The 13,366-nt window shown below is 42.1% G+C and overlaps 1 protein-coding gene across 4 annotated transcripts; it reads left to right on the top strand.

Annotated features, from left to right (window-relative positions):
- The first annotated feature begins 1,980 nt into the window (after positions 1-1,980).
- mier2 (mesoderm induction early response 1, family member 2) lies at positions 1,981-13,230 on the top strand. 4 transcript variants are annotated; one of them, XM_086116544.1, is made up of 13 exons: positions 1,981-2,175; positions 3,896-4,051; positions 4,159-4,272; positions 4,365-4,476; positions 6,532-6,608; positions 6,691-6,760; positions 6,831-6,982; positions 8,247-8,328; positions 8,474-8,568; positions 8,878-9,008; positions 9,154-9,299; positions 10,196-10,295; positions 11,155-11,295. In XM_086116544.1, the coding sequence occupies exons 2-12, from the start codon at positions 4,031-4,033 to the stop codon at positions 10,249-10,251; spliced, it is 1,056 nt and encodes a 351-aa protein (XP_085972670.1). In that variant the 5' UTR covers positions 1,981-2,175; positions 3,896-4,030; the 3' UTR covers positions 10,252-10,295; positions 11,155-11,295. The 4 variants fall into 4 exon arrangements, with proteins under 4 accessions (XP_085972670.1, XP_085972671.1, XP_085972669.1 ...); XM_086116545.1 differs by having other exon boundaries at positions 2,161-2,258; positions 8,477-8,568; XM_086116543.1 differs by having other exon boundaries at positions 2,161-2,258.
- Positions 13,231-13,366: the final 136 nt, after the last annotated feature.

Below are 13,366 nucleotides of genomic sequence, written 5' to 3'. Positions count from 1 at the left end.
AACAAGACTCAAACTAGTCGCTATTAGCGCTTCAAAAAACTTCAAAGGCAAACATGTTAATGCACCTTGAAAGACACCATGCCAATATTATTTTGCTAATGCATGTACTGAGATTGACTGATACGGCTTTTTCAGGAACAATGCCAATTATGAGTACCGGTAGTCACGAAAGCCGATAACCGATATTCATTTTCAGTAAAAGGGGAACTATTGTAAAATAGAAATATCAACTCCAACTCAAGGTTGTTGAAATGTTTTGTAAGTATATGTTGTTGTTTTTTGAACAACTTTTAAGATTTGCAAAATGTTTCCGTTTTTTTTGGTTTTTTTTTTTATTTTTTAAATCTTAGACAACAGACATCCGAACTTCTTATCTTCACGAGGGTCACAGGCGTGCTGGAGCCTATCCCAGCTGTCTTCGAGCAGTAGGCAGGTACAGCCTAAACCGGTTGCTTGCCAATCACTACAGACATCTTTGTTTTAAAATTATATCAAAAGGTTCCGGGAGTCTTAAAGAGTTTAATGATAACTTAAACAAGTAAATAGCTCCCTATAGTGTTCTGCAGTCAATAACGTTTTATTTTCCAAAATTTCAAGTTCACCGAAATGAAAAACTTTCACTTATAATTGTTTAAATTTTAGACAAAAACAAAATGTGCAGGGTTTCCAGGGACAGCGGCACTTGTAAATAAATAGTTCCTTGAAGTTAAAACAGTATTAAATTGATCTCTTATCACCGGTCTGATTTTTTTGGAAAGGCTGATGCCCATATTTGTCAAAATGCCATATATCTGTGCCAATGGCCGATATGGCCTGGCTGATAATCACTGGTTAACAAATTTCTCAAAAATGTTTAAATCAGAGATGCAAGTTCATTTTTCTAGATTTTTTTGGCACTGATTTTGAATCTACCATAGTTTTTTCTCTCCCCTGGCACATCTGGTTTTCATAATAACATACCGGTAATAACAATAACATAATGCGTAAGAAAGTAATATTAAAGCTATCTCTGATTAAAATTTACTGTTGACCAGTGTAATCGGTTTATCCCTAAAATGTACTACTGTCAGGTTTATACTGAGAAGTCAAGTCAAATTTTTTCTTCACAATATGTTCCCACCTTTAGTCTAAACGGTATTCTGAATAATACATGTGAAGATAAGGAATTAAGCTGCAAATCCACATTTTTTTCAACCATCTCGGGGCGGCCAGTTTGTCACTTGTCAACTGAAAATGACATCACTGTGGCTTAGGCCTCAGTTAACACCCAATCACGGCTCACCAGCTTTCTGATTGTGGTCAAGCAACATTCGCAAGATGAGGCGTCGGTCATTGCCCATCAGCCCTGACCAACTGGGCTGTCAGTCAGTTTTTTTTCAGTCAGCAGCAAGTGGCAAAATGGCCAACTTCTGAGATGGATAAAAACATGTGGATTTTGCCACTAAATTCATCTTCCAAAAATGCAAGATTAATCACAATACCGTGTTTAGACTAGTGGGGCTGCATAGGACATATTGTAAAGGACATTTTTGACTTCACTTCCCCTTTAACAAATGACAAAAATTGATTTGGGGTGGACAACTACATAGTCCCCCCCCCCCCCCCCCCCCCCCCCCCCCCGAAGTAAACACAGGCACAGTCTGCTCTGGGAAATGTGTTTAATATATTAAAACAATTCAAATCTTTGTTGTGTCGATACAGCCGTACTTTAGGCACGCGTTAGCAGAGCAGTATGTGATGTAAATCCAATGTAACAAAATTGAATATTTAAAAAAAACACAATTTAAGAAAAGTTTCATTGTGTTGTTTGTGCAAATGTTTGGCCTTCAATTTTCATTATTTTTATAATATTGCTAATATTTTGGTAATGTTTTATACGTTCCAGTACTACAATGTATAGTGGCAAATAACTACTGTATACTACTGTATGGGCGGAAGATTGCAGATGTAAACTGTTGGTGTGGGGGGAAGGAGGAAATCGTAGTTTTAACAACTGAAACGACGTCTAAGGCTCGTCGGAGATGTAAAATATTACAAAGTCGACGATAAAAAGTTACGTGGCCACAAGTAGACAACAACTTGAGTGAGTAACACACGTCGCGTTACACAGTGCAACACAACAGACCTACAACATCCGGGCTAGTCGGCTCACGCAGGAACGGAATGGCGGCGGAGGTAAGTGGACGAAAACGAGGCTCTGGGTCGCCCAGACGACGGGCTAAACCGGGACCAAAGACGGCCGCGAGTCACGCTCCACGGTACGGCGTATGTGTCGGCTGTGTGACCGGCGAACTAACGCGGAAGGGCTGGAAGCGGGGAAACGTAGCAACGCGGGGGTTAAACATCGGGGAAGTAGAGATAGAGGGGGGAGGAATGGAGAAGCTCCCCGGCGTTTCGAGCCTTTCGCTCGGCGTTAAAGAGCCATTCCTCCCCCTCCTCCTCCATTAGAGCCGTCGAAAGGAACCGAACCGACAACAAAGGAAGGAAAGCTAAAAACACGGCGATGGTCCGAGTTGTTTGGGGAAGTTTTTACACGCGGAAAAAGTTGTCCGCGTTAGTCTTTGTCGTCCCCTTTTTTTAGTGGGACATTTCGACTTTTTATTTCCTTCTCGCGCGATCCGCCGAGAAGGAAGAGGCGTTCAGCACCAAGTGGCAGGAAAGCGCCCCATGTCACACAATCGCAAGTTCGCAACACAGGCAGCACAACTTTGTCAGGACAACGGGTCACGTTTAACAAATAACAAGAAGCAGTGAATGGAACTTCTTAACCCTTGTGTGCTTCTGTGTCAAAAAATACTTTGTTTCCCTTTCCCTGTTGCTCCAGTGTCCTCTAACTTTGACGCCTGTGCCACAAACATCCTAAAAGGGATGCCAGCCCCAAACGAAACTATGGTCCATGTCTAATATTGCAAAATGAAACAAAAGATAAGACATGGAATGTTATCAGGTTGTTTCAATGGCACATATATTGTGTGTCTTAATGTTATGTGCAGTGAAAGTATGTAAAAGACTAAATGTTTCTAGATACCAAATATCAATAGTTACAACCTGAAGTATACATACCCCGGAGTAGACTATGATGCCCAAACACTGAGACTACTATAATTTCAAAATAATCGTATATCACCCTAAAAATGTTTGTTTCTACCTTATTCCATTTTTTTGTATTTTGCAGTGAGCATACTGTAGTTGGTTTCACACAAATCACCCGTTTTGATCCACCGCCCCCCCAAAAAAACAAGAACACAGAAAACAAGCTTTTTCTGAAAAGATATGTTTTATGCACAGCAGTGTTTTTTATGCTTTAGTGATACCTCAAACATCTGAATGGTCCTGTTCTTCTGTAAAATAGCAACAAGAATGAAAATGTGCTTTTGATGACAAAATGTATTTACAAGTAGTCCCCAATGTAACAATTTTGCAAACATTTACACTATTTGTATGCTACATAGTAGTAGTAGTGTGGGGGTGGGGGGGTAACCTTACATCGTCGCTTCTACTTCTAAATTCAACTATTTGTCATCTTGTCTCCCTTTTGCGATCCCCTTTGTAGTAGATTCAACATGCAAGACACTTTGATGAATCACAAGCTGCTTGTAACTTGGCATTTCAAAATCGTACACATTGTTGTGACACACAGTGGGCTAATCCAAAAGAGGTCTGGCGTTGCTATCGTTCGTGTTTCTTTTTTTAAATCGGTAACATCCTAATGATCACACAAGAGCTGTTGAAACACAATTAATCAATGGGATAATCATTGTAGTAATTGATTTTAAAACTAATCAATATCTGCTGCCCTAGTCTATTGTGAGATCCCATGACTGACAACCACACATGTAATGCTAGCCAAATACTTTTTTGTTTCTTTCTAGCATTGTGTTGTGTCTATCCATAGACGGGCCGTGGGCCTGCGGACCTGGCCGCCGAGGTTTCATCCCATTTGAGATCGTGAGATACGGCCATGAAGACGCTGGGCAGGAGAAGTCGTCTTTTTTGGAGTTGAAGGAGAGACTCTCCTCTTCCCCAGAAGATGGCAGCCCAGTCCCAGACTGTACGCTCAAGTCTTGTTACATAGCTCCCATTCAGCTAAACAAATCATATTCAGTATTTCCCCCCCCCCCCTCCCCCACTATTCTGGTTTATTGTCGGACTTTGTAGGCTAGCGAGCTACCCTTGGAGGAGCTGCTGGCTCTGTATGGCTACACAGTGACTGACCCGGCCAAGCAGAGCTGTCATGTCTCTGCCGCTCTGCCAGACATGACTCTGGCCAAGGTGACAGCCCTCCTCAGGCCAACACAACTAAAACACACACGCGTGCACATCACTGTTGATATTGCAGCTCTAATATTTCTTGTGTTCTCCAGAGTCAGATCACCGAGGACATATTTGCTGCAGCGGGGAGAGTGGAGTCATCAGAGGATGATCTCACGCCCTCGGTCACTTCCAGCACTTCAGATTTGCTCCAACAGCTGCCTCGTAAGTTAAACAGCAAAGTGCCCTTTGCCTAATGTTGTGGCCGAAGAATGTAAAACAGGATTACACACACAGCCGTGTTTTCTTGACTCAAATGAAGTTAAGAACGGGACCGATCTGATCCCACGCCATCCACTGGCTCAAACAAGCAGTTTTTTTTTTATGTGAAGTGTGTGTATGTATTTCATTGTTCGTAAATGTTTTTGTTAGTTTAAATCATACAGCAACGGTAAACATCACGTCACTGCTTACCTGTTTACCGTGACTTTTGGATTGCGAGCGTACAGTCACTTTGGTGTCCATTGCAGTTGACAGCGAGGGGGGCTGTGCTGCATAAAATGTCCCTTCCTGAGATAATCGAAAACAGGTGGATTCATTTGTTTCAGTCTTACTTCACAAACGCAGCATTGACCAGAATGCTAAGTTAAGACTGTTTCGGGCCAATACCACAGAATATTGCCCAAAAAATAAATAAAAAATTATAAAGTCTTAATCATACGTTTGCCCGGCTGGTGGTTTGCTGACTACTAGTTGAAAAAGTTCTAAAATAGATATGCAACAAAGCTTGCATGAAAATCACAGACGATCAGGTTAATTTCCCCAGTGTGGGACAAATAAAGGATATCTTATCTTAATTGAATCGTGGCAGCACAAATCGTGTTCACGATTAAAGTTCAGTATATTATGCAGCCTTTGTTTTATGAATCAGGCGTTGTGCAAGTAATAATGCATATGGCATACAGCCCAAAGAATGCTGTCTGGGTTTTTTTTGACGGGTTGACATGGAAACTTTTTTGTCATTCCATTTGAAATCATTCCAGGCTAAAGATCTCCGGTCAACTGTTTACACGTGGCGTGATCTATTCTGATCTGTATACGACATTCATCAGAACAGCTGATTTACAGCCATGTAACAGGCGCAGATCGTTGTCAACATCAGTTTATCAAGACGGAGTTCATTTGTCGATTGAACATAGTTGTTGTCAATGTTTTAGGCTGGATGGCTCAGTGGGTAGCACCCTCCTGACTTTGGATGCCTGGCACTGGGGATCAAATCACGATCAGGGTGAACGGTAGCTTCCATTTGGATCAATTGGCAGGACCCTTTATGCGAGTCGCCGTTTTTCAGCCACTGTCGTCAGGAAGGGCATCCGGTGTAAAAACTCTGCCAAAACCCATCATGCAAGTAACTCGCTGTGGTGACCCCTGACTAAAAGGGACTAAACCAAAAGTCAAGCTACAAGTTGCCATTATTTTAACACTTTTCTGAAAGCATCGGCTTGATAAGGATGAGTTACAAGTGGTTTAAAGCTCTGCTAGGAAGCCCGCCATTTTCCAATGTGTCAACAACTGCATCACTACGCATTAACATCAAGATAGCATGCGCAGACCGGACATGGCCTGGCTATGTGATCGAACTGTTTACATTTGTTCGGATTGGCAAAAGGAATATACCACCCCGTGAGTCGGAATAAAATTCAATTTGGATTCCGCGTTTTTATTCTGATTGAAGATTTTTCATTCCGTTTGATCATTCGGTTTTTAACCTAATCGGAATACAAGGCTCTATTTAAATGTGGCTACTGAGTCATGCGAGTTTTTTCAGCCACTGCGGATCAAAATCATTGTCGCCGTATTGACCATGCACAGAAGGATTCGCAATTGGAAAAAATTGAACAGGTTTATTAAGGTCATACAAAGGTAGTGAATGTTTTTTTTTGTTTGTTTTTTAATGTCAGGGTTGCTAAAAGGTCGCAGAAAGTTGCAAACTGTTTTTCTTGCCGCAAAATAATTTTGAAGAGCTTTCTTTTGTTTTTGCCACAAGTCAAATTTGTTTGGGACCTTTTGCAACCTTTAACGTACCCTGACGAAAAACCAATATTCCCTACGCGTGCAAACACTCGTAAGCCTGAGAAACAGACTTTAACATTCACGATTGTCAGCCCAGACTTTTCTGAGCAGATTGGGAGAGAAAAATCACTGTTAACGCACCCCGCGCAAAAATAATCGCTCAAGATAATGTTGCGGCTTCTTCTTTTTTTTTTTTCTTAATCTCAGCTGGAAACAAAGACACATCCGTCTGCTCATCCGACGAGTCCGACGATATCTCCCTTCCCGCCAATGAAGAACACAAGGTCAGTCACCGGAAGATGACGTTCATGGAATTTTTGGCATCATTCGAGCGGCCTGATAGATTTCCTTGTCGTGCTTCACCAGGAGATCATGGTTGGTTCCACGTACCAGGCAATAATCCCACCCCTCAGTCCCTATAGCTACCAGGAACTAGGTAGGAACCACTTACATGTGCCGTGCTCGCAAATCTTTCTTTTCTACATCTCCGGCGTCCCTGCGTCCAGCGTACAACGGTGAAGACCAGTTGTTGTGGAGACCAGGTACTCTGCCGCTGCTGGAAGTGGAGCATTTCTTGTTGAATGTACAGGGCCCAAGTGGCCAAGAAGGGGCGGTCTGCAAGCAAACGTGTGCCGACAACGTACGAGACAACGAGCAGGTACTTTTTAGTCCACCCGATGTCCGCTTCCGACTGTTCATTCATAAACACGCATCATGTAAAACATTTGTTTGGACGTTCACATTAGGGCTGGGTGATGAAAATGAAGCAGGGCTCCAGACTAACTTTTTTTTTCTTTTCTAGAAGACTATAAAATGTAAACCGGAGGCGTAAATCTCTATAAATCGACTTGCATAATATTCATGTTTCCGTTCATTTTCACGGTATGACTGCTAATGCACAGCCATTCATCCCAAAAGCAGAATTTTCTTTTCTTCTTCTTTTGGAATTAACGTCTGCTGGCAAACCAGCTCATTTATGTGCATTGTGGCCAACAACTGGGCTCAAGTGTGGAGCAGAAGTTTGTCAGCCAACAGCAAACATTTTATAATAATACAATATTGGTAAATTTACTGGCGGCCAATTTGCGTGGAGATGAACAATGGGGCAGTCTAGAGCCCTGCAAAAACAGATTTTAATTGATTGGGTTTTTTTTCCTCATTCTTCACTGTAAGAAAAACATGTTTTTATTTATTATATTTGTTTATTTATGTATTTATTTATATTGCCCTTTCTTCGGGAAAAAGTTAACCCGCTTGTTGCTTTTGGAAAATTGTGTAAATATAATGACGACTGTAGTTTAAATTGGTAATAATCCGCCATTGCTTTTGAAAAATAGCTCCTCTCTATTAGCAGCCATGTTGTCACTATAAGCCGTGCACATCAGCGGTTACACACTTTGTACTACAGAAGCTGTTTAAAAAAAAAAAAAGATGTAAGAAACCCTCCAGACAAGTCAACATGAATTAATCGATCAGATCGATTAATCACCCAAGCATAATTCACACACGCACAAAATTTCAACATCTGTCTCAACATCTGTCTGTCCAGAATCGCCAGTATGTTGATTCGCATGATACACAAACCATCCTTTGAATGAGAAAAACCACAAAGAGATTTCAGAGACGTGGCTTTCCCAAACACTCATTTAAGTTTGTTGATTGTCTATGGTAGAAGTTTTAATTCCTTTAATTGTTTTTCCCTAAAATAAGGAAAGCTTACTGAAAGAATGACGCACAGCTCCAGGGCCTTTCCAGCAGCGCCTATCTATTTTGTTCTTCTACTTCTTCCTCTCATAACTTTGCTGCTGTGAAATGGGAATTTCTCCATTGTGAGACTATTAAAGGTTTTCTTCTCTTCTCTTCTTATCTTACCTATGGTAAGCATCTTGGTCAGCCTTTGTTGTTTTTTTCTATGCGACCAGGCGCTGTATGAGCTTCTGAAATGCAACTTCAATGCGGAGGAGGCACTGCGACGACTACACTTTAATGTGAAAGTGTTCACTGGTAAGACTCGCTGTTTGTCTCTATTTCGTATAGCTAGAAAGCAAGTTAATACTAATGCGAAGAAAAAATAAATACTGGTTCACGTTATGATGCCGAATGTTTTTGCTCGATCCAATTTTGCTGGTTGCCCATCCCCTTTGTTTAGAAGAGCTGTGTGGCTGGAATGAAGAGGAGTGTCGGAATTTTGAGCTCGGCTACAAAGTTTATGGGAAAAACTTCCACCTCATTCAGGCTAATAAGGTATGTGCGTCTCAAAGACGAGAAATGTTTATTCTTGGCTCCCCAGGCCGTACGTAGCGTTCACACAAGTACATCTACAGAGCTCTCGTGCCGACATTTACTTGTCCTTTCACCTTATGCACATAATGTAAACGTGGCTGTGCATTTGCTTAGAGCCTAATAACTCATTGGCATTTCACTCTAGTTTATTTTGGCATGTAGCCTCGAGTACCAAATGACTGTCCAAAAAAATAAAAATAAAACAACAACAAGCCAAAAACACATACTCATTCTGACTATGCATAACAAAACTGTCTTCCTCCTTTGCAGGTAAGGACCCGCTCTGTGGGGGAGTGTGTGGAGTACTACTACATGTGGAAGAAGTCCGAGAGGCACGAGTACTTCACTCAACAAGCCACCAGGATCACTCGCAAGAAGTACACCTTGCAGTCAGGGAACATGTGAGTTGGGACTAAACAACTACTTGTCAGCCTCATACAACGTACCTTCACCTTTATCTGAACTCTGGAATTGAATCTTTGATGAGACTAGGCCAAGCAGTCACAATGACGTACTTACCTTTTTGCTTTTTTTTTTGTGCAACAGAGAAGAGGGAGACCAAGACGGGTATGCCGGCGAGAGGGAGGGAAACAATAATTCCCCTGCTTTGCTGTCTCGCAGTAGTCCCGCCGGCTCCAGAAAGCTGGCGTCTCCTTTACCTCGGCAGTCGAGCCTGGAACTGGACAAACAAGGTAAAACTCTGAAAATTCAAAAGTGGATTGATGGAAGTATTAATTAGTGTGGAAGTAAGGCAAGATGATCAGCAGTCAGCAAAGTCAGCAAATGAAAAGTGCCTCTTCTCTCGTTCAGGACGATCATCTTTCAATCTGTTCGCCTCGAATTCTGCCGTGATTTTGTTGCCGTTATGGATGATTGTCAAAATCGTCAACTTTGCCAAATCGCAGTCTCGGCTGACCTTCGTCTAGGATACGACCTTTCGAACGTTGAGAGACAATTTCAGGCATCACAGACAGCGAGATTTGCTTCCGTTTACCAGACATGTTCTGAGAACCATGTGCGCCGCGATGTACGAGTCAATCTGTAAGAGTTGCTAAGCAACGGAGGGGAATCCCGCGCTGTACATTTTGTTCGTAGGCAAGGTCGCGGCGGCAGTTAGCTTCCCACGATTCGTTGTGACGATGGCCTTTTCACTACTTCGATGCCATAAATAAGTTGACGTCATAAAGGTGTTCGTTGAAAGCAAAATCGGCAAATGGAAAATGAATTACGTGAAATCGTGACTTTGAAATGTGAACGTTAAGGGGGTGAAAACGTTGAAAAGAGGGTTTGACTGGAACATTAAAACACGCTTCAGTATGGGGTTTCGGGAACAAAAAAAATGTCTGAAATGTTTTGTCTCCACTCACTTTGTACAGTATGTAAACCGTTTACATACTATGTCAGATACATTGCATCAAATGGCTGTGCATCACACCGGTTTTGATTTTATTTTTTTTTATGTCTTTACATCAAGCATTTGCTGTGTTCCTTTCTGAATCATTTATGCATTTCTTTTCCCCATTGTTGTTTGTGTGTGCGTGCACGTGTGTGCGTGCATGGCTCACCCCTTTTTGACACGACGCTGCAGAGGAGGAAGGCCGCCCTCGGCGCAGACGGACCCCACGCTTTCTCTTAAAGCCGTGACCTCGGTGCGGCCTGGCCAACAGAAAGCAGGCTGCAGCCTGCAGGTAAAGAACAAGGAAGGCGTGTCGAGCTCGTCGCTAAAGTTGGAACAAGACACCTGTTCATTTTCTTCTTCCTCCTCTTTATTCTCTCTCGGTGTGGGATGAGCTGCTCTAAGATTGCATCTCAATACATTTTAATATTATGGAAAGTGACAAATATATTGGAACATGTTATTTCCAAAGCTGTAACTGGCATATTATAGAGATTCACTGCAGAAAGTTAAATTTGTCTGGATTTTTTTTTCACCATTCTCATAAATAAGTTTTATAGCTTGCAACAAAGAAAAACACAATTTCGCCCTATCAAGATATTAAAAGTTGAAGTCATACAACATGGCACAGTGCTGCATGTTGACGTTATTTTCAGTCTCGTTTTCCCTTGGAGGTGAACATTCTCTGATGGACTAGAATTGTGTCTGTGTCCCCTTTCGCACTGTTAGAGTTGTATCGGCCATTGCCCGTGTCTCGCAGACAGAACTTGCCCAAGTGGGACAATCGCATGTCTGCAGTGTGTGGTCACACAGCTCGAGCAGCTTTCTGCATTTAGATCATGAGGTAGCTGGCACCAGCGTCAGGGCAATTGCTTTACACGCAAAAGGGGTGTGAGCTGTGAGTCTTGAGTATTACGTTTCATACTCGTGTCACGCCTTCACCCGTGTACGTTTTTAATCAAGAAAAGGAGCACTGGAGTCGTCTTCTCCATGCTCCTTCTGAGTGTCTTCATTTTACATTTGGTGTGTTTGAATGCTCCGTTCACTAAAATAGGCTGAAAGTCCATCGGCGGGTGCCGCTCTCCTTTTTTTTTTTCTTTTCCCCCCACATCACTCATATTTTGGTATCTTTCCTCCTCTGACCTGTCAAGATGGAGAACTGCAGACATGCGGTAACAGCTGTCCTCAGAACCTGTTTGCCCGCCCCTTCACTCTGCCTGCCTCGTCGGATCAGGGGGAGCGCTTCTCGGGCTGCGGCGCAGGTCCGGTCCAGCTCCAAGACTATCAGCGCCCACCGGGCGTCTTCCAGTTCCACATGCACGACAGTCCTTTTCTCCCCGAGGTCTGTGGCGCAGCAGGTGATATGACTGACTCCTCCGTCGCCTGCAGGTGGGACTTGACCTGCTGCATGCCTCCTCTTCCCCACCTCATGGCCTCCTCTTCTGCTTCTCCGCATTTAACGCCCTCCGCTCTCTTCAGTGAAAGCACTTGGGAAAATCCTATTTGAGAGATGCGTTCTTAGACTGATGAAAGCAAGCAGAACAAACGAAGACAAAAAAAAAAAAGACATTTCCAGAATACTCTCACGGCTCCTTTGAAGCCGGAAGAGTGACACACGCTCAGCACTGCTTGTTGCTGCTCTACGTCCATTCACACAAAGATCACTTTATTTCAACACGAACGTCCTCTCGCCGCTGCGTCATCCACTCTCTGTTTGTCTTCTCTGTTCTTACGTAGACAAGAGATACATCTGTAGATTCTTTTGGGATTATCATCAGGTCGTAGTCCAGAACAAGGTGGTTTTTTTGTTGTTGTTTTTTTTTTCCACACCACTGAGTCATACATTAATTCTGGGTGCTTGGACATTCCCGCTGAGTATGTTGAGAAAGTGTCGGGAAAAGTCACAAAGGAGCATTCAGAGTGCCACAAAATTAGTGGGTGTGATTGGAACGTTTTTTTTTCTTCTAAACAAAAACATTCATTTATTGTTGTATCATCAATTTACAGACACACTTTATTGTGGATTGGAAAATTATGAATTTGATTACCATAGTATTTAACTTGGTTAATAAACGGTTCTTGCCCAGAGAAAATAACCCGCGGTATAAACTACACAGATCCAGATTATGCTCTCCCAGACAATAATCAGGGTTAAACCATACAAGGCCAGGTTATTGGTATGATGGATGTTATGAATTTGACTGGCCCAGTTTATGACCTGAGTTAAAAGAGATGATCTCAATATATAACTCAGGGTATAAATGTTCCTGGCCCAGACTATACCCAGGGTAGCATTTTCCCAGGGTAAACAAGACTGTCTCAGAACATACCCCTGGACATGGATAAACTCAGACTATCTCATTCATTCTCTGACACAATACCAAGTGTTAAATTGCACTACCCTACTTTGTAGTTACGTTAAATTTGGCTAGCCAAATTTATGGCTTGGACTGAACTAGATTGGCTCAATTTATTACCCAGGATATAAATATAACTAGCCCAGACTACCGCCAGGGTTGAACTGAGCTGTCCCAGAACCTACACTAGGGATTCATCTAGTTCAGAATATATCCCAAGGTGTAAACTGGACCGGTCGAGATTGTACCCAAGGTTAAAATTGACTGTGCAAGTAAAAGCCCTGAGTTGAACTGGATTGTCACAGAATATAACCCAAGGTATGAACAAAAGTATCCCAGACTATACGCAGGGTTAAAACTGATTATAGTGATGTTACAAATTTGGCTGGCATCATCGATGATAGATTGAGGACATTCATTGTGATTACCACACACCTGGGATTTTTTTTTCCTCCACTTTTGGTCATTTGATGATTTGGTATTATGCTTTGCAAGAACAACTGACACTGATTTTAGTGATTTGTTCCTGTTTTATCTGACCCTCACGTTCATGTTTTATTTTACTTTGTTGGTTGTTAGCATGACCAACTGTCATCTTCTGTCTGTTTTTCTTCTATTTATTTGTTTTTCTTTGCTACGTGTGCATGTGTGAGCTCATTCCTGTGACAGCAGCGAAACGAGCCAGATGGATGGTTGCATTTACACAAAGGAGGTAACAGACAAGGCCCAATGTGAGCAGAACTGTTTCTTTTAATTTCACCTGTTGTTTTGCAATGTATGTATTGTACTGCTCGGGCTGTTTGTTAATAATTATTATATTTTGTAAAAAAAAATTAAAATAAAGACAATAATAAATGATTAAATGTGGAATATCGTCAAATTTATTTTGTCAAATAGCGAGAAGCTGGACAAAATGGAAGACAGCGCTCTTTACAGTGCATTCGTTTCATTGGAAAGGATTTGCCAATTGTAATTTCAGATTTTTGGCAAGAAGACAGTTAAACTT

The sequence above is a fragment of the Hippocampus guttulatus genome, chromosome 7, assembly GCF_054856545.1.
Source record: "Hippocampus guttulatus isolate MCC_2025c chromosome 7, RoL_Hgut_1.0, whole genome shotgun sequence".
Lineage (NCBI taxonomy): Eukaryota > Metazoa > Chordata > Actinopteri > Syngnathiformes > Syngnathidae > Hippocampus > Hippocampus guttulatus.
This window is presented reverse-complemented; position numbering and strand designations above follow the sequence as displayed.

Bases quoted from the DNA above. Each gene is read 5' to 3' on its own strand.
- mier2 (XM_086116546.1), top strand. From the start codon at position 4,031: ATGGCAGCCCAGTCCCAGACT. The intron at 6,609-6,690 runs GTCAGTCACCGG...GTGCTTCACCAG, and splicing joins CCGCCAATGAAGAACACAAG to GAGATCATGGTTGGTTCCAC. The intron at 6,983-8,246 runs GTACTTTTTAGT...CTATGCGACCAG, and splicing joins ACGTACGAGACAACGAGCAG to GCGCTGTATGAGCTTCTGAA.